We start from the raw sequence: 23,281 nt of genomic DNA, 5'->3' as shown, positions 1-23,281 counted from the left end.
CTCTAGAGAAAGCAGAACTTTGGGTCCTCATGTGTAAGTCTCCTTACAGGTCTCAACGTCACAGGACCCTGACCCTAATCTTCCAAAAGCCTCGTTTCTTCTTAACTACTGTCATGTCTGAGGTTCCCACAAATTCTCCCTTCTAAAAGTCTTCTATTTATCAGTTGTATACACTGCTCTTGCTGCTGCGGGACCATCTAAATTATGAAGATGAGAAGATAAACACCTGTAATGGTGACTTAGAAGTCACTAGTTTATAGTCTCCTCACTTAATAACCGAGACCTAGAACTGAGACAATGACCTGAGCCGACAGCTAACCCACTGGTTCTCAGTCTGTGGGTGGTATCCCCTTGCAGGAGGTCGAATGACCCTTTCACAGCGGTCACCTAAGACCACTGGAAAACATAACTATTTACAATACGACTCATAACAGTAGCAAAATTACAGTTATGAAGTAGTAGTGAAAATAATTTTATGGTTGAGGGTCACCAGCCACACAATTTGAGCAACTGTATTTATTAAATGGGTTACAGCATTAGGAAAGCTGAGAACCGCTGAGCTAACCAATAGCAGATGTTAGCATTGTATTTTCTCTTTGTGCTGGACTAGGGGCCTTTGCATTTCTTTTTTAATCATTGTAATTTTCAATCACTATTTTGTTTATTCATGAAGGGAAAGGACAAACTGTAAGGGGAAACACTGTTTGTTATTCACCTTATTAACAGAATGACAAATCACTATTTCGTTTATTCATGAAGGGAGAGGACAAGCTATGTAAGGGGAAAGACTGTCATCTGCCTTATTCACAGAACGACAAAGGAAGTCACGTATTTTCTTGTCTTGTTTGGCTTTTGCAACAGTCTGTTTCCGATTGTCTCTCCTTGCCATGCAATCAATAAGTACATAGAATATTAACTTCAACTTTGCGGCTTCCAGGCCATCTAGAAAATACGTCCTTGGGACTCTTCCTTTAACCAAGGGAAAATCAAAGAACGGGTTATGAACAAATAGCCAGAGTCCCTACAGCTCGCTGGAGACATTAGCCATCCAGCTTCTCCAGGTTATAACAGCCATGGAGACAAAGCTCGTAAGTATTAATCATTAAACCCACGTTATCTGACCATCTGCTATGATGGGAGGGACAGGTCACAAGAACGGGGCCCGTGGCTCAGAAAGTGCTTTGTTTTGAAATTACAGGAATGTTAAAAGCCCTTATGTCCCTGACTTCCTGGGAAGACTGTCAACTGCTAAGACAATCATTGCCTCCTCTCAAACAGAAAACACAGTCTAGATTCTCAAAGAAACATAGTATTTAAGACAACTATAATGCAATAAATAAGAAGGGGTCTGTCTTTCAAAAGTCTCTATATGGGAACCCCCCACTTCTATACAGAGACAGAACACCGTGTCTCCATAGTTCACACCCTCCAGCGGTGGGTAAGACACTGCAGGAGCTCAGAAGAGAATCACAGTTCTCGCCTCTCTTGCTTTGCCCCTCATTAGCCATGTGACCCAGAGCAAGGCACTTAGCCTTTGGCATTTCTTTGAATCTTAGTACAAAGATAAATTGGGTAGAGTGAACAATTTAAGGGCCTTGTCTTCCTGCTCTAATGAACATTTATAACCAGGACTTGAATAGAGTGGATTCTAAATAACAGGAAAGTCCTCCCCATTACCTAATATGACCCCGGAGAGCTACTCTCATTCTCCCAGATACAATAAGACCTGGTGGAAGGCAAGGTAAATCCACTTCACTGAGTTTCCTACCTTCTCTCCCCACTTCCACCTCAAAGTTAATCTAGCTATAAATAAGGCATTTTAAAAAGCTGTTTGAAAGTGTAAATATAAAACTTCACTTGCCTTTCCAATATTTCCTTTTACTTTAAAACCTTAATTTGCTCACGCACTGAAGAAAAGTTGTGATTCCCTCAACTGTGGCCAATTTAGAATTCTGTACTGTATGGAACACTGGAATCGTGAAAGTGGAGCATTTTCAAGGACCTCAATTAACAGGAAGAGAATGGGGAGGTTTGGAGACCATAAGAGCTTTTACTCATGTCCCAGGAAGCAATTTCAAAGAACTTCCTTCAGAATGGCTCATTTCCTTCCCCTGGATGGCTGTCTCACCTCACCTGTTAGCCACACATGCAGGGATAAATTATAACCTTCCCCACCGGATTCCACAATTCCTTTATTAATGTAATTATCTCATGTTTTACTTCAATGTTTTGCTTATGTCTCCTTCTAAACTCTAAATCTTGTGAACAAAAGCTATTAATCTTTAAATAGTCTGTCATTATTAAAAAGCTTCTGAGGGGATGGAGAAGGGACTTAAAGGGCAAAGCGCTTGTTATGCAAACACAAAAACCTGGTTCAAATTGCCAGGACCCACAAGAACACTGGGCGTGGTAACCGCAGAACTGGGTTGATGGAATCAGGTAGGAGGCTTTCTGGGCAGCCAGCCTGGCCTAAATGGGGAGCACCAGGGTCAGTGAGAGATGGAGTTCCAAGCAGTAAGGTGAAGCGTGATGAGAAAGAAACCCTCAGCAACCTCTGGTCTCCAAACACACAGGTGAATGCAACCACACATAGATGCATATACAGCACACACACACACACACACACACACACACACACACACACACACACACACAAGCTCCCTAACGTAGAATAAATACTATAAGCAATGAGAGAAGCACTATCAAGGCATCAGCAGCTCACATCATTTACGAGTCGCTACGTGTCAGACTGTCAATAATGACGTCAACACAGGGCATTCCTTACTTCTCCAGTCTGTCAAGTAACCACAGAAACTCTAAGTTAGGGTTCAACTGCTGTGGTAAACACCATGACTAGAAGCAACCTGAGGAAGAAAGGGATCATTTCATCTTACATTTCCGGTTAATGGTTTATTATAAAGGTAAATTAGGGCAGGAACTCGAAGCAGAAGAAATTAAAGATGTCTGTTTACTGGCTTGCTTTTTATGGCGTGTTCAGCTTTTCTTCTAGCACCCAGGTCCACCAAGCTCATGGGTGGCACCTCCCACAGTGATCTGGACCTTCCCACATCAGTCACCCATCAAGAAAAATGCCCTACAGGCTTGTCCACAAGCTGGTGGAGGCATTGTTGCCTCTAAGGTTCCCACTTCTCAAGACTCTAGTTTGTGTCAAGTTGACAAAACACTAGCCAGCACCTGGTCTATCTGATGATCAGTTAAACTCTAAATCCTCTGCAGGCTGAGTGACTGGTTAGCACATTCACGATTCCAGGGAATTGTTTGAGTGTCCAGGTTCTCTTGTCCTTAGTGGCCCCAACATACCACTGCAGTAATCTGACCTAATATTCTTTTGGTTGTAAGGTAACCACTTTGGAATGTATTAATCAACTTCTGTTAATAGCAAACCACGGACTTCCATTAACTCCAAACCCAAGAGTATCATCAGATAGCATCTGAATTTCACAGCTGAGAACTGGCAACTTTGCTGTAACCCATCAACATATTTGCAAATTCATTTATAACTTGTTATAAATCATCATCAGGGAGGAGTTGCTCCAGGCACCACTCACATAACCAAAATTGATGCAAAAGCAAGAAGACTTTTATTCTGTCATGACAGGGCCCTTCAGGTTCGGGCTATGAAGAACATCTGATAGCTGTTACAGCCCATCTTTTAAAGCAAAAAGCCACAGACACGAGGGGGGATCCTGAAGGTTGTTTTCCAACTTATTGGATTGGCTTATTCAAAGGGTTACAACTGTGATTGGTCTATTCCAGGGCAGGAGAATAGCTACGTGATCAGGTGAGATAAGGGGAGCATCTGTGGGCCATCCTGACCTTGTTCCAGTGGCTAAACCAATCAGGAACTGAGTCAACATCTGTGGGTTGTCTTTGCCTCAATTCCCAGAATGGAGTTATGTTTGAAGATTATTCACAAGGACACAGGAGGATGAGCAGTCCAACATGTGTGTGATGTAGGAGGGTCTTCTATCTACCTGTCGCTTTCATTGGTTAATTAATAAGAAAATTGCTTGGCCTGATAGGTCAGAACATAGGTAGGTGGGGAAGACAGAACAGAATTGTGGGAGAAAGAAAGTAGAGGCAGGCAGACACGATGAAGCTCCGGCCCAAGATGGACGTAGGTCAGAATCTTCCCAGTAAGCCACCACCTTGTGTTGTGGTGACACACAGATTATTAGAAATAGTTTAATCAAGATGTGAGAGTTAGCCAGTAAGAGGCTAGAGCTAATGGGCCAGGCAGTGTTTAAATGAATACAATTTGTGTGTTGTTATTTCAGGTGAAAAGCTAGCCATGTGGGAGCCAGGAGGGACAAAAGCAGGCCTGCTTGCCTCATCACTACATGTGTTTGTGTGGGCGACTATCCCATTTCCAAGAGAGAGTGAGTGTAAGATTTTAGAAAAATGTCTTAGGGTTGAGGGGGGCTTACAAATGCATTTAGAGTCTTTCAAACTTTGTCTTGTTCTGTGATGATAAAAGGTCATGTCTAAAATGTAATGGCGCTTTACCACAGAACGTGCCATTCAGAGAAACCTAAGACCATTTTTTTTGTGTGTGTGTCAAAAAGTTGGTTTATCAACTACTTGCCACTTTCCTTCATTTCCCTCTTTAGGAAATGGCAAAGGTAAAGAATTTCTGGATGGACACCTTCTCTAGAGACTAGAATGTTAAGGGAGAACACCCCTCGCATCAGATGAAGGATGGAGGTCTTTTGGACTGGGTGAAGCCAGACCTGATCAAAACTTTGAACATTGAATGAGGATGAAGCTTGAAGTGATGGGATTAATAGTAATATGTGGAAGAAGTTGATACAAATGTATTTCTAGAAAAGAGGAAGAGTTTATCCTTCAAAATCATACGTTTGTAATTATGATCTTAATTTGACAAAACTATGGATAATTTATTTGCTATGTTGAAAACTTGAATATTTACACAAATTGTTGAGGGTATATGCAAAGTTAGTCGTCTCCTTTAACAAAAATGCAACTTCTACAGAGAAAACTATTTTGTTGTTGAAGTTTTATATTTCATAGTAACTAACAAGTAGATTATCTTCAAGCTGAATGTATTTGTAGTTTAAAAAATCTGCAATCTAACATGTTAACAAACTTTGAAACTTATTTTAGCAACACCAAACTGTTCAGAAAGCTTTATATTTCGTGATTATATAACCTGTAATAATGAGTCTCTACACAATTGTTGAGTAAAATGTAGAAAAGTAAGATTCTCTGTCATCAAGTGCAGTAAAAGAGAGTCAGTCCTTTCTATCAGAAGCCATATTTTGATATAAAGGAAATTGAAAGGTCCATATACAGCTTAAGAAATCTAAGTTTGTGTAGTGATTAAAGATCACATAATGGGAGAAACAGGGGGACAGATAGCAGAAGAGATTCAACAAACCAGCTTCACTTCCATTGCAAAGAAGACCAGTTTAATTGCGTACAATTATTTCTTTCCACAGAAGAATCTCCTATCAGTCAGGCAAGTGAGTTCTACTTACCACTCTGAGGAAATTCATACTCAGAATGTTGAGTTCAGGGAAATTTTTTAAGAAATTTAGCAAATAGTGACACAAAGGAAGGGAGTAAGAATTCAAAGGACACTTTTTTTAAAAAAGTTATTTTTTAAAATACAGTCTGTAGTGTAGGCTACCAACCAATTGGCCGTTCTCCCTCCTCAGTCTCCACAGCATGGGACACTGTAGAGTGTCCCTCTGTTTACTAAAGTAGAAAGACCATGCCATCCCTTCCCTGTGTCCTTAAGTCCACTCTAGAGCCTAATATACAAAGAGCACTCAGTTTTACCAACAGCTTGGGGCATGCTAATTTTACCTTGGTTACGAACGGGGCTAACAAAATTGACACCATTTACGTCTCTCCAGTCCCAAGATTCTGGAAGATTTAAGATCTGTTTCTGTATTTCAGCAGTCATCGGGGCAGGTTTGGGCCTAGAATGGAAATATATATAGATATATTTAATACCAATGTAAAGTCTTTCCTTAGAAGATCATCTCCTAACCTCTGATCCCAGGGTTTAAGCCACCAGAGTAGCTAGTGTCTTCATGGAGAACCAAAGACCACTGGTCCCGTGAGTGGCTCAGTGCATCCATTACCCAATATGTCGGTTACAGAGCTCGGCGGCACGAATAGAGAGTTCAGTTACAACAGATGTTCAGGATCTACTCATTTTCCTTGTACCATGAAAGCTACTTTTAATATACTTGAACAGTAACATTCTCTTACGTTTGGGAGACGTTGATCAAGAAAGGAGACATAGGCTAAGGATCTTCATTTAGATGTTTTATAGAAAACATTGGATTAACTGGTGTTTGACTTAAGAGGTAGCAACATCTTCACACTTACTATGTGATATTCTGCAAAAACCTGGAATGTCACAAACTACTGTTTGTTCTTTTGCTGCTGTTGCTGTTTTGTGTTGTTTTTCAAGACAGGGTTTCTCTGTAGCTTTGGAGCCTGTCCTGGAACTCGCTCTTGTTTGAGGCCAGGCTGGCCTCAAACTCACAAAACTCCACCGGCTTCTGCCTCCTGAGTACTAGGATTAAAGGCGTGCGCCACCACCACCTTGCATACTACTGTTTATTCTTAAGAAAATAGATCCACTTATATCTATTTCAAAGAATTTTTACAAGAATTCTATTTAGGGGGCTGGAGAGATGGCTCAGAGGTTAAGAGCACTGACTGCTTTTCCAGGGGTCCCGAGTTCAATTCCCAGCAACCACATGGTGGCTCACAACTATCTATAATGGGATCTCGTGCCCTCTTCTGGCCTGCAGGTATAATAATTGTATTCAGAACACTGTATACATAATAAATAAATAAATCTTAAAAACCCATGAAGGTTTTATTAAAAAAAATTCAATGTAATAATAAAAATAACTCAAAAATGTAAACGGTAACTATGATAACCACTGCCACCATCATATACGTCACTAAGGGTACTAAATAAGGTACTGGCACTGTGAAATGATTTCCAGTACAAACGACACACTGAATCACTAACTTCTGTCTTTCTTCCATTCCATAAGGAAGAGCATTTGGTCACAACACACACATACTAAAGAAAATAAAAGCTGGGAAGCAACATTATATGGGCACAGACAGAAAGAGAAAGAGGAGTTTAGGGGTACTAACATGAGAATTAGAAACACTTTATAGAGTTACTGCCCATTATCTGGTCTTAATGCCTTGGGCCTCAATGCTTTAGGGATCCAGGCAATGTCTGTTTCAGAATGTGTGTCTGCATACAGTACAATCTCTGTATCAGTGAGTTGCTCAGGAGTGATAGTATTTGTGTGTGATTGCAGCAATTCCCTGACTTCTGAAGCCTCAGCTTAATAATATGAGACTCTACTACACAACTACATATTTCCAGCAGAACCAACTTAGACAAAAAAGAATCCTACTAGAAATCATGCAGTCAGAGTTCCGTATTTGCTTTAATAGTTCCTTCTCCATACGACTTCCGACTTTATCTTAAACTTTCTATGGCATTCTAATGGTAACAACTTTTCATAATACAACGGCTGGTGTGCAGAGTCTAAGAGGAGAAAGAGTCCCCCCGAAACACTTCATGGAACACACGACAGAACTGCAGCTCGAGGCTCACACTCTCAGAGCAAGCCTCTGCTTCCATTGTCAGTTCCCTTTGTTTTAGGTTTCTGTTAAATAAGTCTCATGTTTTCTCATAGATCATTAGAACTCTGCTTAATAAATCCATGAAGGGGATACTATGATACATTTATTGTCCCAGTTTTGACCAAAGGAACTCATGCACTAGCAGCCTCTAGAACGGGCTTTGAGAAACACCATAGTACAGTCGTTTGAAAAGGGGGCAGATTATGGGAAGGGTGTTATTAGTTGGATAAGAAAAAGTCCACAGTGTCTCATAGTTGAAGAATTTCATTGAATATGGGTCATTAGTCCAAAGACAGAACAGTTAGAGGTACATCTCAGCTAGTTCAAAGAGCTCCATCATTGGGTGGCATATTTCAATTATATAAGAAATTCACAGATTCTATAAATATCCAGGAATTAACCTATGAATATCCTGAGAATGGAAGAATATTTTCATATCTAGAGAAAATAAACATCCTAAGTAACTTATCAACCCCATAATCTCTCTAGTGGTCTCGAGTTCCCTTGTCTTTAACCATGATGATTTCTTCTGAAGAGAGGCTTGACATCATAGGAATAGCCTCAGAAGCTTAACAAATGCTAAGGTAGCACAAATCCACTCCTATCTAGATCCAGCCACAGTTCTAGAAAGGGATGGCAGAATACTCACATTCTTATTCATAGAAATACAAAATAGTGTGTGTGTATGTATATTTATAAATATATTATATATATTTATAATACATACTATTATAATATAAATTATAAATATAATATAAAATAGTATATATATCTTCCCAAAGCAGGAAGGTGAAGTATCCAAACAAAAAATGGCAAATGCTAAGGAGGTGGGGTGGGGGTGGAGGTGTACTGAGGAATAAGGAGTTATTATTTTTTCCTGAGTCTTAAGCACTAGGTTTCAGAAGTTTTCAGTGGCAAATGTGACAGTTATGATTAGCAAGCTGAGAGATAGATAGTGGTGGAGTAAAATAGAGGTAATAGAAAAAGAAGTTTCTAAGAATGTTTATCATAGTTTTTGAAAGCAGGTTATGTAGTAACACAGTTATGGTCCTATTTAGATGACCTCGGATACCAAGGATGAATCTAGTCATTAGATTGTGGTCTGTAACAACCGTAGCTGGGGACAGAAAAGTGAAACTGGCAACATTTCAAAGAACAGCTAAAAATGACATTAAGAAGAGACAAGACAAGAGTTAGGAACAAAAAGAGTGGGGAAAGTATGTAAACCAACAGCACAGGAAAGATCCCAAAACATGACTTGGGCAAATATGCATGAATAAGAAGGAAGGTGGAGGAAAAATTCGGACTACTAGTTCACAGCTGAGCCATCCAGGTGGGGCTTGAGTGAAGGGAGGGTGACTTTCAGTACTGAAGTGACTAGTGATTAGGGGAGGCGACCTGTTACCTTGGGATCCTTTGGTTGTGGCCACCACTTCTCCTGATCAGATCTCTCAGGCTCAGTTTCTCGTATTCCTTGTAGGTAGTTGCCGTCCAAGACTTCTGAACAGTATTGATGGCCTTCACAAAGCTGTGGTCGTAACTGTAGAGCCTACTGGAGTATCTGGGAAGAAAGGACAGAGTTTCAGATGTAGTCTTCTTTGGTAAAACTACTCGCCAGTGAAACTGATGCTCACACCGAGCATCAAGGTAGGGCGTGGTCTGGTCTCTGAGGAACACAGTTGGCCACAGAGAAGGGCTGAAAGCTGTTATGTTTCCCACAAAACTTCAAGTTAGCCAAGCAGGATGTATGACAACATTCAGTAGAATACTTATATGCTAGTGATAGATTGTTAACAACCTAGATCAGTGCCCTAAAATAAGGAACTTAAATGCAAATGACACTTCATTTATATGCATTTCATGCTAGAGAATATATAAGATTACTTAGTGATGTGAAGAATTTACATTGTATTAATTTTAAAAGGTAAAGTTTATATAGAATTAATCAATTTTTATTAAAGTCAGTATATAAATTATTTTTAAAGCCTTATTTATTTATTTAGGCTTTTTCAAGAGAGAGCTTCTCTGTAGCTTTGGAGCCTGATCTGGAAATAACTCTTGTAGACCAGGTTGACTTCAAACTCACAAAGATCTGCCTGCCTCTGCCTCCTCAGTGCTGGGATTAAAAATGTGTAATACCACTGCCTGGCAGTCACATTTATTTTGGAGTTGGCAGACAGTATTAGCTGTTTTTCATGCCCTATTTATTTATTTACTTGTTTATTTATTTATTGAGATGTGCTCTGAACTCAAAATCATTATGCACCCAAAGCTGGCTTTGTACTTCTACTCCTCCAGTGTCTACTTCTGAAGTGATGGGATTAGAGGCATGCACCACCACGCCTGGTTAATGCAGCGCTGAGTGCAGAACCCAGGGCTCTATGCATTCTAGGCAGGTACTCTACCTGCCAAGCCAATCCCCAGCCCCTACGTGGGCCCTTTCAAACTGTACATTTACAATACGCTACATAAGAGTAAATTTCAAAATGTTCAGTGAAATAGTTTAAAATACTTTCCATCAACTCTGCTTTTCCCAGACGGGTAAAGTCTTGAGAAGCTTGCTCCCTACTTTCCTCACTTGATCATAATAGTCAGGAGAGCTTCCTTCGTATGCTGATATATGCATCACGGCAATGACAGGATGCCACTATGGCTCTTAAAGGCTACTTTTGGCACTCAAGAGTCAAGGAGATTAAAATGAAAATCAAGTTAGCCAGCATTGCAGTATGTCTGGGGTGGGACTCCTGTGACCACATCCCTAGCTCAGAGCTGCCGCCAGCTGAGGCTCTGGAGGAGGCAGGGTCAGGTTTCCTCGGGGGTGTGGCCTCAGAAAAGTTGCCCAGCTCAGAGCAGGATGCTGGGGCAAACTGGACTCAGTGAGCTACAAAGGAAAGAAACAGCTATGAAGTTCGAAGGGACCATGGGAGGGTAGTCTAGGAGAAGTTGGAGTGGGTGAGTGGAGGGTAGATATGAGAAAAATACATTATATACATGTATCAAATTCTCAAAGAACAGATATCAATAAAATAAAATAAGCTGAAATAATGTATTGAATATTAGGTAACAGATAGCTAAAAGCTGAAGGAGATCCTAAAGTTAGTTTGGTCACAAATGTTTATTTTAAGTAGAAGGCATTATAGGGAGATTCCTTACCAAATGGTGCAATTTTTGAAAGGTCTAGTCAGGCCTGCCTGTGCAGAGCACAGCGGAGAGCCTACAAAACGGACAGCTTAGAGGATACTGTGATGCTAAAGAACCATGCCACAGGAGCTGGAGAGCTAGCTCGGGGATTAGAAGCACAGGCTGCTCTTCCAGAGGACCTGGGTTCGATCCCCAGCACCCACATGGCAACACACAGTGATTTGTAACTCTGTCCAAAGGTCTTTTCCTGACTTCCAGGGACATAAGGCGTGTTTGCGGCACACTGACATACAGGCAGGAAAAACACCAGTACACATTTTTAAAAAATGAAGGAAACTAAAAAAGATTTCTCTAAAAAAATTTTAAAAAAAAAGAACTGTGCTATATAGATCCACTAAAACTGAGCTCAAAAGGAAGAACGCATCGTTTTCATTCTGACCACTGAGAGATGAGCGTAAGTCGTCTCTCTAGCCACATCTCCCATGACCTCTCGGCTGCAGGTGCTCCTCACCGAGGTCACTTGGCCTTGAATGTTGGGTCCTGTGTACTTTTAGTGGCTTTTACGGCTATACAAAATGAAAAAATAAATAATATTTGTTGGTCCTCCCTCTTGCAAAACTGATAATATCTGGAAGTTCCTGTTTGTGTGGTTCCTTACGGCAGACACCTGAATGAATGAAAACAGTAAATGCATTTTAAGAGTTGAATTGTATCCCTTGGATAGGGATGGGGGAAATATTGCAAATATATTATAATCTCAAATACTAAGTAGGGAGGTAAATGGCCATACTTAAAACCCTTACCTCCAATATCTCAGCTTTAGACTGGATTTGGAATCCGCTCTTTAAATAGGTGATAAGAGCTAAATTAGGTCATTAGCTTGGGCACTGGTCTAGCTTAGTTAAGGTCCCGCAATGAAAAGTTTAGGAAAAGCAAAGAAGGCCAAGTGAGGAGACAGTGAGAGGAAGCACCAGCAGCAAGCGACGAAGAATTCAAGTTGTAGCCTTCAAAATGTTCAGTGAAACCTTTTCTTTAGGCCACCCAGTCTGCCATGCTGCTACATGATTATCCAACAATGACACACTGCAGAAATACCAAGAACTTTAACGTCAGCTGTTTGCTGTGTTTCCAGTTTGTTGTATTACCTGAACACTCATTTGTGGCATCATTATATACATATATTAAATACATTACTATACCACAGTCAATAAAATAATTTTTCTCTACTAGTCATTAGCAATTTTGCTCCTTTGATCATTGTTTTTATTTTTAACCATCCCCTGTTCCATTGGTTTTGAAATGTGTTGAAATATTACCTTTCTCCCACATAGAGTTCCAGTACAGTTTTATGTAACATGGCTAAGTTCATAAGCCAATATTACAATTGCTCAAAGTGAACACACTCATACCACACATACCATCAGACAACGCTACATGGACGCATCCCTCACCACAACTCACTTTTGCTGGAGACTTCCAAGGTGTGCCATGTTCCCGTTAAACTTCTCCAAAGAACTCGCCATCTTCTTGCCAGTAAAGCAAGCCCAGTTCCGACCCAGCACATCGTGCACCCATCCGGTCATGGTCTCATGGCAGTAACTGATAACTGTGCTGCCTTTGACTTCATACTGCAACCACGTGAAAAAAAAAAAAAAAGACCAATTACATTTGTGGTCAGCTCTCAGGTCTCTTTCCCTGGCTTCCATTTACCCTAAAGATGTACTGTAGCCCTCTGCCCTCCAAAATAAAAACTTTACGCTCACTGACGATGCCTGATGACTATTCTAGAAAGCAGAAAAGCCAGTTTTTTTAAGATTAGCATTGCTGGTCTCCAAACAAAATGTGCTTCCAGGAAGGAAAGAATGTCTATGGAAAAAGCTTAAATACTTAAAGCAGTTATCATAGCCAAGGTGATTTGCATTTATTTCTTTACAATCAATCAATGAAGAAACGATAAACAGTTCTGTATTTCCCATGATCATTCAGGGAGTCATCCTTCCTCTTGAAAGCCACAGGGCTGTTAGCTGGCAGAAATAGGGTTTTCCTCCTCTGATTTTTTTGTCAGAAGAGGCTCCCTTCAGTAGACTCTAAGAGCAGATGGCAAATGCCTTCTGTGTAGCCAAGCAAAATCCTCTTTTGCAGTTAATCTCCTGATGTACTAGAATATGTCCATTATGAGGTACTTAATATTGTCTCCACTTTATTTCAGTAATATGGCCCTTTGCATGTTTCCATATGACCACGGAAAGAACACTATGCAGTGACCGACCCAGGTTTGCATTCAGATGCATTGGCTTTACAGCCCCATTACTTTCGTGTAACGACATCTCATCAAGGAAGAGAACGTGACCAGAATGAGCATGGAGGGAGGCAGGCAGAAAGAAGAAAGGCTTGAACATAGGGCTAACTGGTAGAAATTTGAAGGAGACTCTATTAGGATATATTTATCTATAAAAGAAGGACACTAGAAAAAAAATCACACCCAAAAGTATAACACTGGGACTCAGTGATCCAGTTAACATGTCCCCAAATGGACAAGCCCAAATATTTTAGGCTATGCAGAGGGTAAAAGTTAACTGTATCTGCTGGACTCTGCCACATAGCTGGAGAGGTTGAGTTTAATAAAAATATTTTTGACACATTGATTTCCAACTTATAATGTACTTTTCAAGATCTCAGCCAACTTCAGATACAGCCATACTGAACTATAGAAAACTTCTGTTATCAGTAGACTAAATATTGGTGACCTTACACAATACACCTAAATTCCCTAGACTTTAATCATTTGTTTCTTTTTGGTACTAGTTTTTGGTCATATTCATTTATCTTCTCTTGTTTGCTAAGACAGGTCAGGTAGACCTTGGGGTGGGGGGCAGTGCTGATTGGAGAGCATCCTGAAATGTTTTAAGAGCCTTGAAATTTTCCTTACAGCATAGTCTCTCTCTCTCTCTCTCTCTCTCTCTCTCTCTCTCTCTCTCTCTCTCTCTTTCCGGGTATGTCAGTAAACGGCTACTGTAGTATAATAGAAAAGTAAAAAGGAAGAAGACCTAAAAAGTTTCAAGTACAAAATATGAGAAAAATTTTAACTAATAACATTTTGCAAGGTTAATAAGTTGTAAGAAAAGCTGAGCCAAGTAAGGTTTGGGAACACAGGGAAATGTGACCGTTTCCTTGGACTCCTAGAAAGCATGGCTATCTATTAATACATTGCATACAGCTGTTTTTCTACCACAAAGGCAGAAACCCCCTTATTTTACAAACACTGTACAGGTTCCTTATCCATCCTAGGGGTCCAAGCCAACATAGGAATAATACCTCAAAGGGCAGAAATAAAAGATCTAAAAGGTTTGTTAAACTAGAGTTTAATACCAACCACTCCCACAACCAAACATTGTTCCCTATACCAAGCGGTGTTCCTACATCATACACCACTCCTTCACAACGGCTGGAGTGGCCAATGACAGAGAAGAGAAGGCAGAAACTACAAAGAAGTCTAAGTTCCAAATGATTCCTCCACCCGTGTTATCCTAACACAGATAAGGAGAGCTATCTCTCTGCTGTCTAAACGTTAAACAGCGTCCAGCAGAGTGAGGCTAGGTGGAAGTCACAGTTAACACTCTTTTGTTGTTCTTGCTTTTTGTTTTATTTTTCAATCCCCTGGGCACTCCGAGAACACTTTAGATTAGCTGACTCAGGGAGAGCTTCACTCTGTGGCCCACAACTATTTCCAGCTCATAGCAGGGAGTTACGACTGCAGAGCAGAGGTGAAGGAGAGAGCTTGGACCTTGGAGGCCTGGAATGTCTAGACAGCATCCAGCTCTGCCGCTTTGGACCTGTCTGATCCTGTGGCAGTGTCTTCCCTCTGGTCCACTGGTAAAGTGGGGTTGTTAATGAGAGGGTCCATCTCACAGACTGTGTTTATGTATTCTGCCTCAAGAAACCTCTATGCTTATTCTTTCCCCCAAAAACATAAGCACTTTGAAAATCAAATTTTTGTTTATTTACTACCTAGCTCCATGACAGTCGGAAGCAATTAATTATTGAATGAATGAATGAATGAATGAATAAGCAAAAAATGAATGATAAAGACTAGGAAGCCTGATTTCAACATGGACTTACAAAATTCAGAAAAGATAAGGACTTAATAATTAAAGTCAGATTTGTAATGCCAAGTCATCCAAGAGCCCAGATGTAAAGAGTGTTTTCAGAAATGTCCATTCGCCTTTTCAAGCTTGTTTGTGCTGCAAATTGGGGTTCACCTAGAAGCCCTTGGAACTACCAACCTATACAATCTCACTTCTGTGGTTCTACACAGAATTAGCATTGTTACTAAAGACACTTTAATATATACACTTCGGGGTAATTAAAAAATATAAGTTGGTTATCGTAAATCAAATCCTCTAAATGTAGTAGAACTGGCATTATTATCACTTCTGATGCATTGGATTCGTGGAACTGCTTTATCCTTTAAAACTGTATTTTATAGAATTCATAGAAGAATCTTCTCTCATTCTTTTGTTAACCTGAAGTCACCCTGTGAAAGGGAGGGCATGCTGGCACAGATAGGGCAGGCCTGTACCATGCAGCTCAGAGGGAGAAAGGAGGCCTTGACTGGGTTAGCTCAAAGGTCAGTGCTGGAGGCTAACCTAAGGGACCTCCCCAGAGGGATTCTATTATTTCCCTGTTTTGAAAGTTCTCAGGGTCTCTTCCAGCCACAGGGAACTCAATGTTTGTGAGGATTAAGAGTCAAAAATTTTGGCCACATTGTCCCACAGCAAGTGTAGTTAATTGTTCCCCCACTCCCAAAGAATTTCTTTCAATTGTATAAACATTGGTCTCTGAAGACCAACGTGCATAGATGAGACAATTTAAGTTTCCACTAGCGTTTGCCAATTCCTACTGCAACAGAGAATCTGCTACAATTCAAAGGCCTTTCAGCATTCAAGTTCAGAGAACTGCTGTCCCGGGGGCTCCTCTTCCTCTTCAAAAATTCCTATCAAATCACCACATATTCTCTAACGTCCTTCGTTCGCTCCCCACCCCCTACCACCTTCCCTAGTAATAAACTCTACCTGCTGGGATATTTTTTTTGTTTTGTTTTTTTGATAAAGATATTTTTTAAGTCACTAGAATATCCTTCCATTGCTTCTCTGCATACACTTTACAGAAAATATTTGAATGATTGTTTCACACAGTACACTGGTCAAGAGACACCAAGAACCAACAGTTTTGGTTTTGGTTTTGTTTTTTTTTTCTGTTTGTTTGTTTTTGTTTTTCGAGACAGGGTTTCTCTGTAGTTTTGGAGCCTGTCCTGGAACTAGCACTTGTAGACCAGGCTGGCCTCGAACTCACAGAGATCCGCCCATCTCTGCCTCCCAAGTGCTGGGATTAAAGGTGCGTGCCACCACCGCCTGACTCAGTTTTGCTTTTTAAGTTCCAGTTCTGTAACTTCTCAGCCATGGAGCTTTAGTGACGACGAGGGAGCCTCTCTCTGTTTTCAACTGACATGGGCAAGACAGCCGTGACTCATCCTTCTTTGCTGGATTGCTAGGACGGATTAAAAATAACACTAAAGCCGAAAGCATTTTAATAGTTTAAAAAAAGCTCCCCAAAAGTAACAATATAAGCATGTATAAACATTTCTAAAGACAACAGAAAAGTTCCTAGGACACCATCTGTTGCTGAGGCTGTGTAGATATATAGGCAACAGAGTCGTCTAACATTTTATCTATCCGTTCAGACAACTCATATTTCCTTTCAAATTGTCAACTGAGCTGTGTATTTAAAATACTGGTGGTGGTGCCCACCTAAAATACAACACTCCAGAGGGTCCTGGAATGCAAATTTAGGCAGTAACACATTAGCATTGTTTTTTTTGGCAGCAAGATTATGGCAGTGACTTTTTCATTATTAATGACATCATCTGAAATGACTTATTACAGCCTACCCCACTCATTTAATCATTTAATATGTCATATGCATTATAGATTATAACATTGCTATAGTGGTCCACTCATGCAGTTTTAAAAGAAGTCTACACAAATCATAAAAGAAATAAAAATCTGGACATGAAAGTCCCAGCCATCACATTGATTTACTACTTCACAGAGCAGTCCCTCAGAGATGTTTGAGAACTGAATGATAAACATATATCTGGAGAGCTGTGGTATCTGAAAAACACCGAAAGCCAGGGAAGGCTACTCAGCTATGTGCCTTTCTTAGCCTCCCTTGTAGGCAGAGACTTTACTTCAGTGTAAAGTAAACCACTTCATTTGCTGCTTTGTTTACAGTGTGAAGGAAGTGTTAAGAAGCAGGAAGGCAGCTGGGAGGTGCTGAAGCACTCCTTTAATCCAGCACTTGGGCAGTGGAAACAGGCGGATCTCTGTGAGTTCTATGCCAGCCTGATCTAGAGAGCAAGTTCCAGGACAGGCTCTAAAGCTACAGAGAAACCCTGTTGAAAAACCAAAAACCAAAGGGGGGGAAAAACAGCGACAAGGCTAATTGACCAAATTCACATTTAACTAAATCCCTCCAGACTACCATAGCCTTCTCAGAAAGAAGCCAACTTCCCTAATTTGGTTCCAAGAATAAGCATGGGCTTTCTGCCTATTAACAAGACTAAACAGTTCATCTAAAAAGTTGAATTCTGATCAAGTGCAAAGCTGCCAGGAAGCTGCAACCAAATAATGATACATTTTAAGTAGAAAATATTGGCATGTAGATTCAAATATAAGAATGGAGGATGTTAAATTTGATTATTACCTATGCTGAAGACACTTGATTTACACTTAAAAAACTTCCAGAAATAGCTAAAAGTATCAGTTACCACCCATTAAAGTGGTGAGCATCCATGGGCTCATTCTCAGTGCCTTGTTCAAAGTCTCAACTATCAGGACGAAAGCTTATTTAAACCATTAATCCTTTCCAATTCCTTCCTATGCTCAGCAGAAGTAGGGCATAACCTATCCTCTTCCAGACTAGTTAAAACAGGAAGCAGCACAGACGAGAATTCTCTTTTCCTGGGCCACTAATTGAGTCTCTGTGCCAAAAGCTAGAACTTTACTATCTTAAGCTTAGAACCCTTTTTGGATTTATCAACACAAGAAGTTTAAGGCATAAGTAAATGAACACACACATGTACACTCCACACACACACACACACACACACACACACACACACTCATAGGTACTCACACACACACTCACTCATACACTCACACACACATGCACACTCTCACACAAGCAAGTATATTTGATGTCTTTTCTTTTAAGTCATTTAACAAATGGCCTGAGTGCCTGCCATAGTCTCTAAGGGCGCCGAAGTAGGAACATTCGAGAACCATTAAAAACAATTTCACAATGAGGTGTCTTTTTCAAGCTTCTTTCTTACAAAATCATTTATTAAGCCCATTATTTCCAGCTATTTGACACATATTGATTGACATACATGGAATACAGTGTTTTGTAATACAGAGCCAATAATCCCGTCTCTTACAGAGCAGAAGGGAAGACAAACGGGCAATTACGACAAACAATGCTAAGCATTAGTGTACCGGGAGTCCCTCTGGCGCATTACTACAATTTCGTGTCCACTACTTTGCTTCCATTAACATTTAGAAACCAAATTACACAGAGAAAGATAAAAAATTTCCATAGCAAGTACATCTGCGTGTGTAGCCAACAATATTTATAGACCTTGACCATCAGCTTTAAAATATCTAACTTTTTGAGGGGTCTAGAGGCTGGAAACTTGATATTTCCTAGAACAGAGAACTAAAGATATAGCACATCCCTGGTCAATGTTCCAGAACCCAAGAAAAGTGATGTGTTGGGTGCTGGTTTGAATGAGGATACCTCCCCACCCCCATAGGCTCATTGGCGTAAATACTTTGTCCCCCACTTGGTGGAACTGATTGGGAGGGATTAGGACTTGTGGCCTTGTTGGAGAAGGTGTGTCACTAGAGATGGATTTTGAGGTTTCAGAAAATTCCACAATACCCGGCTGACTCTCTCTGCCTAGAGCTTGTTGTGGTTCAAGAGGTGATCACTTCACCACCATGGACTCTAGCCCTCTGAAACAGGAAGCCAAATTTAACCCTTTCTTTTATAGGTCTCTTTAGTCTTGGTGTTTTATGAGGGCAATAGAAAAGTAGCTGATACGTTGTCGGCTAGCATTACTTGTAAAATGTCTGCAGAAGGAAAAGTGTAGTTCACTTCCAGAGACTTATAAAGTTCTATTTGCATTAGGTTGTGAAGATAAAGAGAGAAAAATAGACGGGCATCCTGATGGATAAAGTCACCAGGCCATTTCTTTACAAGAACACACCAGAGGCACCTGCAGAAGACATGGGGAATTGTTAATGGCCTCTCTCCCACTAATGGAGTGGTGACTACATTCTAGATGTTGAAGACTATGGAAACTAGAAGTAGGATTTAGAAAAAAAAAATCACCAAACCAGTTAATCTGACATGGCATAGAACCACCAGGATGACTCAGAGATCACAAATCTTCTGAGCTAACTGAGCCACGGGAGAAGAGTGGGCTGGATACAATACACTATGTACACAAGCACCTTTTCGATCTTCCAAGTCAGTTCTAAACCAAGGGAGAAGGAAATGACTCCACTGCTTAGCAGGAAAGAGCTGCAAGACAGCAATCAGGCTGAACAATAGCGCTGTTAAGGAAAGGCCAGTTCACGAGGGATTTCATTGGGCCCTACACTTAAGTTCAAAAGCCTGATTCTCAGTGTGTGGGACAGCAAAGGGGAAAGACAAGTTAGTCACCTGCTTAGTGAAAGAACTCTGGTTCAAAGCAAGAAAGTGAGAGGGCTCGGTGGTCAGAGACCTAAACTGGAAAAACAGTCTCCTTAGGCTTCAGTAACAGCCAAAGCAATACACACCCCCACCCCACAAAACTAACCTTCACCATGCTTTTGTGCTGGAATTCACCAGAAAAACTACCCAACTGTGGCTCTAAATACCATTTACTTCGGTGAGATTGCTTTTCTTTTACTTTTAGCCCCAGGGAATTCTGTAAGTTTGAAAGATTAGGAGTATCATTTTACAGTCAGAAACTCTTTTTTAAATATATATATATATATATATATATATATATATATATATATATATATATATATATATAATCAGGCTGATATGTAAACCAGGCTGACCTCCAACTTGTGATCCTCCTGCCTCTGCCTCCTAAGTGCTTGATATTAACAGCACATGACACAGTGTTCGCTAGGTGAGTTTTTGGTTGTTTTCTTTCTTTTCCTCTTTTTTTTCTTTACCCAAATTTTGTCTATTCTTTTTATTTGAAAGATTTATTTATTTATTATGTATACAGTGTTCTGCCTCCATGTATACCTGTACACCAGAAGAGGGCACCAAATCTCATTATAGGTGGTTGTGAGCTACCATGTGATTGCTGGGAATTGAACTCAGGACCTCTGGAAGAGCAGCCAGTGCTCTTAACTATGTGAGCCATCTTTCCAGCCCCACTGTCAGAAACTCTTATGAGCTTAAACTTTCTAAGAGGCTAACCATTGCTATCTGTGAAAGGAAATGAGGCCCAACAATTTTATAGGACTTTCAGATATATAGAATGTCAACATCTTAGCAAAAAGCTAGCACCTAATTAAAAAAAAATGAAACAGAAAAGGAAAAGAGAAAAGAGAAGAGAAAAAGAATAGAAAAGGAAGGCATTGATCACATCATCTTTCTGGCTGGGGGCATTGCGGGGGACCACTGTCTGCAAGAAGATACACCTTTTAGCATTTAGCTAAGAAAACATCTTCCCTCCAAGAGCTAACATCTGCCCATTTCAGGTCATCCCAAAGCCTTCTTTTCTTCTACTATAGGTTTGGGAGTTCCTGAAGGTAACTAGAGAAAGTGAAGGCCCCCAGGAAGAGTGAGTTAACTGCGAGTAAAATGTTCACCGTGACACAACAGAAAAAGAAAGCCCCCACAAACCCAAAACCCAAATCCTGTCGAGTTTGGAGAAACTTTTTTAACACGACAGTATTCATCTAAGGAAAGAAAGAAATAAGACTTAGGAAAGTGCTAAAAACGCTGAAGCCCCCTGAGACTTCATCTCTTCCACGGGGTTTTTCCTTCTTTCTTTGCAGTTTCTGGTTGCTCACATTCCACAGTGGTGATTACTGTTTTCCAAGGAAACGTTCAGGATGGCAGCTGCCTTGGAGGTAGGTCACCAGGACTCCTCTGCATGTTACATGCAAACAGATTCCAGAAGGGACTGTAGCTGCCATGGCCTCCGCTAGCTGCTAGAGGTAGATCCAGGTGTTTGCCTCTTAAACCAAAGTCTGTTCTTGGCTGTGGTATTTAAAGAGCCTCCCAACAGACGATCTATTTAATAACTACAAGACAAAAGCTAGGGTTACAAGCCAACAAAGATCACACCATCTCTTAACACTTTATCGCAGTCACCTTTATCAAGCAGAAAGAAAAATAAAAGCAAAACCAGCACTACTATATTAGGTGTTGGTAGCTATTGAGCTCAATACTGAAAAAGCATGTAATATGCATCCAGGCAACACGCTTGCAAAGCACATGCATCTACGTGACTGTGTCTCTAAAACGCCAGTATGCTAAAGCAACACGCTAAATCCTAGCGGCTTAGGCCCATAGCATGCATCTCCTACACATCTAAATATAGCCCTAGTGCTGCTTAGATGTGTTTGTAGGTACCATGTTATATGCTTAGGAAAAAAAGACTACAGTTTAACTTTTCTACTGGTTGATGTTTACCCAGAAGTGGGAGGAAGGTTGAAGAAATTTAGGGCAGAATTTTATAAACGGTACTGAGAAACCAGTGGATCTACTTTGGGGCGTAGTTCAGTCTTCCTCCTCAAGTACCACCGTGCAATATCTTAAAATTCGGTGCCATTCCAAACTAAAGGAAACTTAACACACTCTCTCCTCATCCAGGTCCCTGAAGAACCGAGAAGGCGCAGATTACTTCTGCCCGTTGTGCTCAAATCGAACTGGTTTTAAAGGATGCCTGACATTCTCTAAATTACGGGAAGATGCAGTCTAGGAGTAGTTCCTTTCTGGTAATACGGACTGCTGCGGACCCATTACAAAGCCTGGGCAATGTGGCTACAATGATGGTGGTGCTTTCAAGACCCATTCTGACTTCTCTTTTTTCAGCTGACTTTTAGGACTTAGTAAGCAAGAAAAGGAGGAAGGATGAGGAGAAGCAATATTATTTTAAAACACAAAAAGGGGTAAGACATCTCATCGATTTGATTTGCTCACCATCCCTTCTTCCCATCAAATCCTACGTGAGCAACAATTTAAATATTCATTCTGAAGATACGAAGTGAGTGAGTCAAAGGGATCCTTCTTTTCCTAGTCGACATTCTATTCCTTTAGTAGAAGCTACTTTACAAAAGATGAAAGGCAACTTGGTGATGGGGGACCAGCATGCCAATTCATTTTGAAAGAGCCACCTCCTCTCTAAAAGGCAGACACACAAAACTGTGACTTCACTCTTACAGCTTAGAACCATAGCACGTGTCTCCTATACATGTGAATGTAGCTCTCATGCTGCCTGCACGTATGTCTTGGCACTAGGGGATATACTATTCATGGTTCCTCCTTGAGGGAGTCATTGGGGAAAAAGAATAAATAAGCTAGGACAGCTTAGTCACTTTACAAACGTGACCTGCATGTTAGCCAGCCCTTGTCAGCTTGGTCTTCTCCTTGGGTTCATGTCTACTATGACACTTGGGATTTGATGGTGCAATCGGAGCACATGAGATTGACAAATTACATAAAGCAGCAGAGAAAGTCAAGGTGGTAGGAAAGCCAGCTCAAGCAACGATGCGTAGGAAAGCAACAATCTGTGCATTCTCCTTCCCCACAGGAATAAATAGGCATTGATTTGCATAAGACAACAGGGCAGCAGAAAACTGGCTTATCAGGGAAGATAAAGATATTTCAATTGTGCTCACCCGGTTTGTTCCTCAGATGTGGCAAATCATATAATCCCACAGTTCCCAGCTGCATGAACAACTGACTGATAAAATCAGTGACATCCTATGAAGAGTTTACATTGGTAAACTGAGTCACAATACAATTTTGCATCAATTAGAAAATACACGAGATGTGCATCAATGTTTTTGATATCGACCCTTCACCAAACGAGTAAATCTCATTAAAAAAACCCTTGTGTTTAATATATAGAATTTATATATATATTTTTTTTAAAAAAGAACATCTATTGCAAAAACAATTCTCCTAAAAAATAAACCCAGAAGGCACAGTAGAAAGCTAGTACACAGTTCTCAAATCCATTTGCCAATTGCTGGCAAACAAACTGCGGAATTCAAAACCTGACATGGGCTTCTCCATATGTTGGCCTGGCTCTGAATAACAGCTTGTTTTATGAAGCTACTAGTGATGGTGGCATCTCTTATTATTATTATTATTTGTTGTTCTATAA

At 40.5% G+C, this 23,281-nt stretch overlaps 1 protein-coding gene across 1 annotated transcript in view; it reads right to left on the bottom strand.

Annotated features, from left to right (window-relative positions):
* Ctsc (cathepsin C) overlaps positions 1–23,281 on the bottom strand; it is a 35,106-nt gene that overhangs the window by 3,821 nt on the left and 8,004 nt on the right. Inside the window, exons 3-5 of the mRNA XM_048435233.3 lie at positions 12,277–12,443; positions 9,080–9,235; positions 5,851–5,966 (exon numbers count right to left, since the gene is read on the bottom strand). Coding sequence (XP_048291190.3) covers positions 5,851–5,966; positions 9,080–9,235; positions 12,277–12,443 — 439 coding nt within the window. The remainder of the gene's footprint in view (positions 1–5,850; positions 5,967–9,079; positions 9,236–12,276; positions 12,444–23,281) is intronic.

The sequence above is a fragment of the Myodes glareolus genome, chromosome 24, assembly GCF_982192425.1.
Source record: "Myodes glareolus chromosome 24, mMyoGla1.1, whole genome shotgun sequence".
In the NCBI taxonomy this organism is placed as follows: Eukaryota; Metazoa; Chordata; class Mammalia; order Rodentia; family Cricetidae; genus Myodes; species Myodes glareolus.
This window is presented reverse-complemented; position numbering and strand designations above follow the sequence as displayed.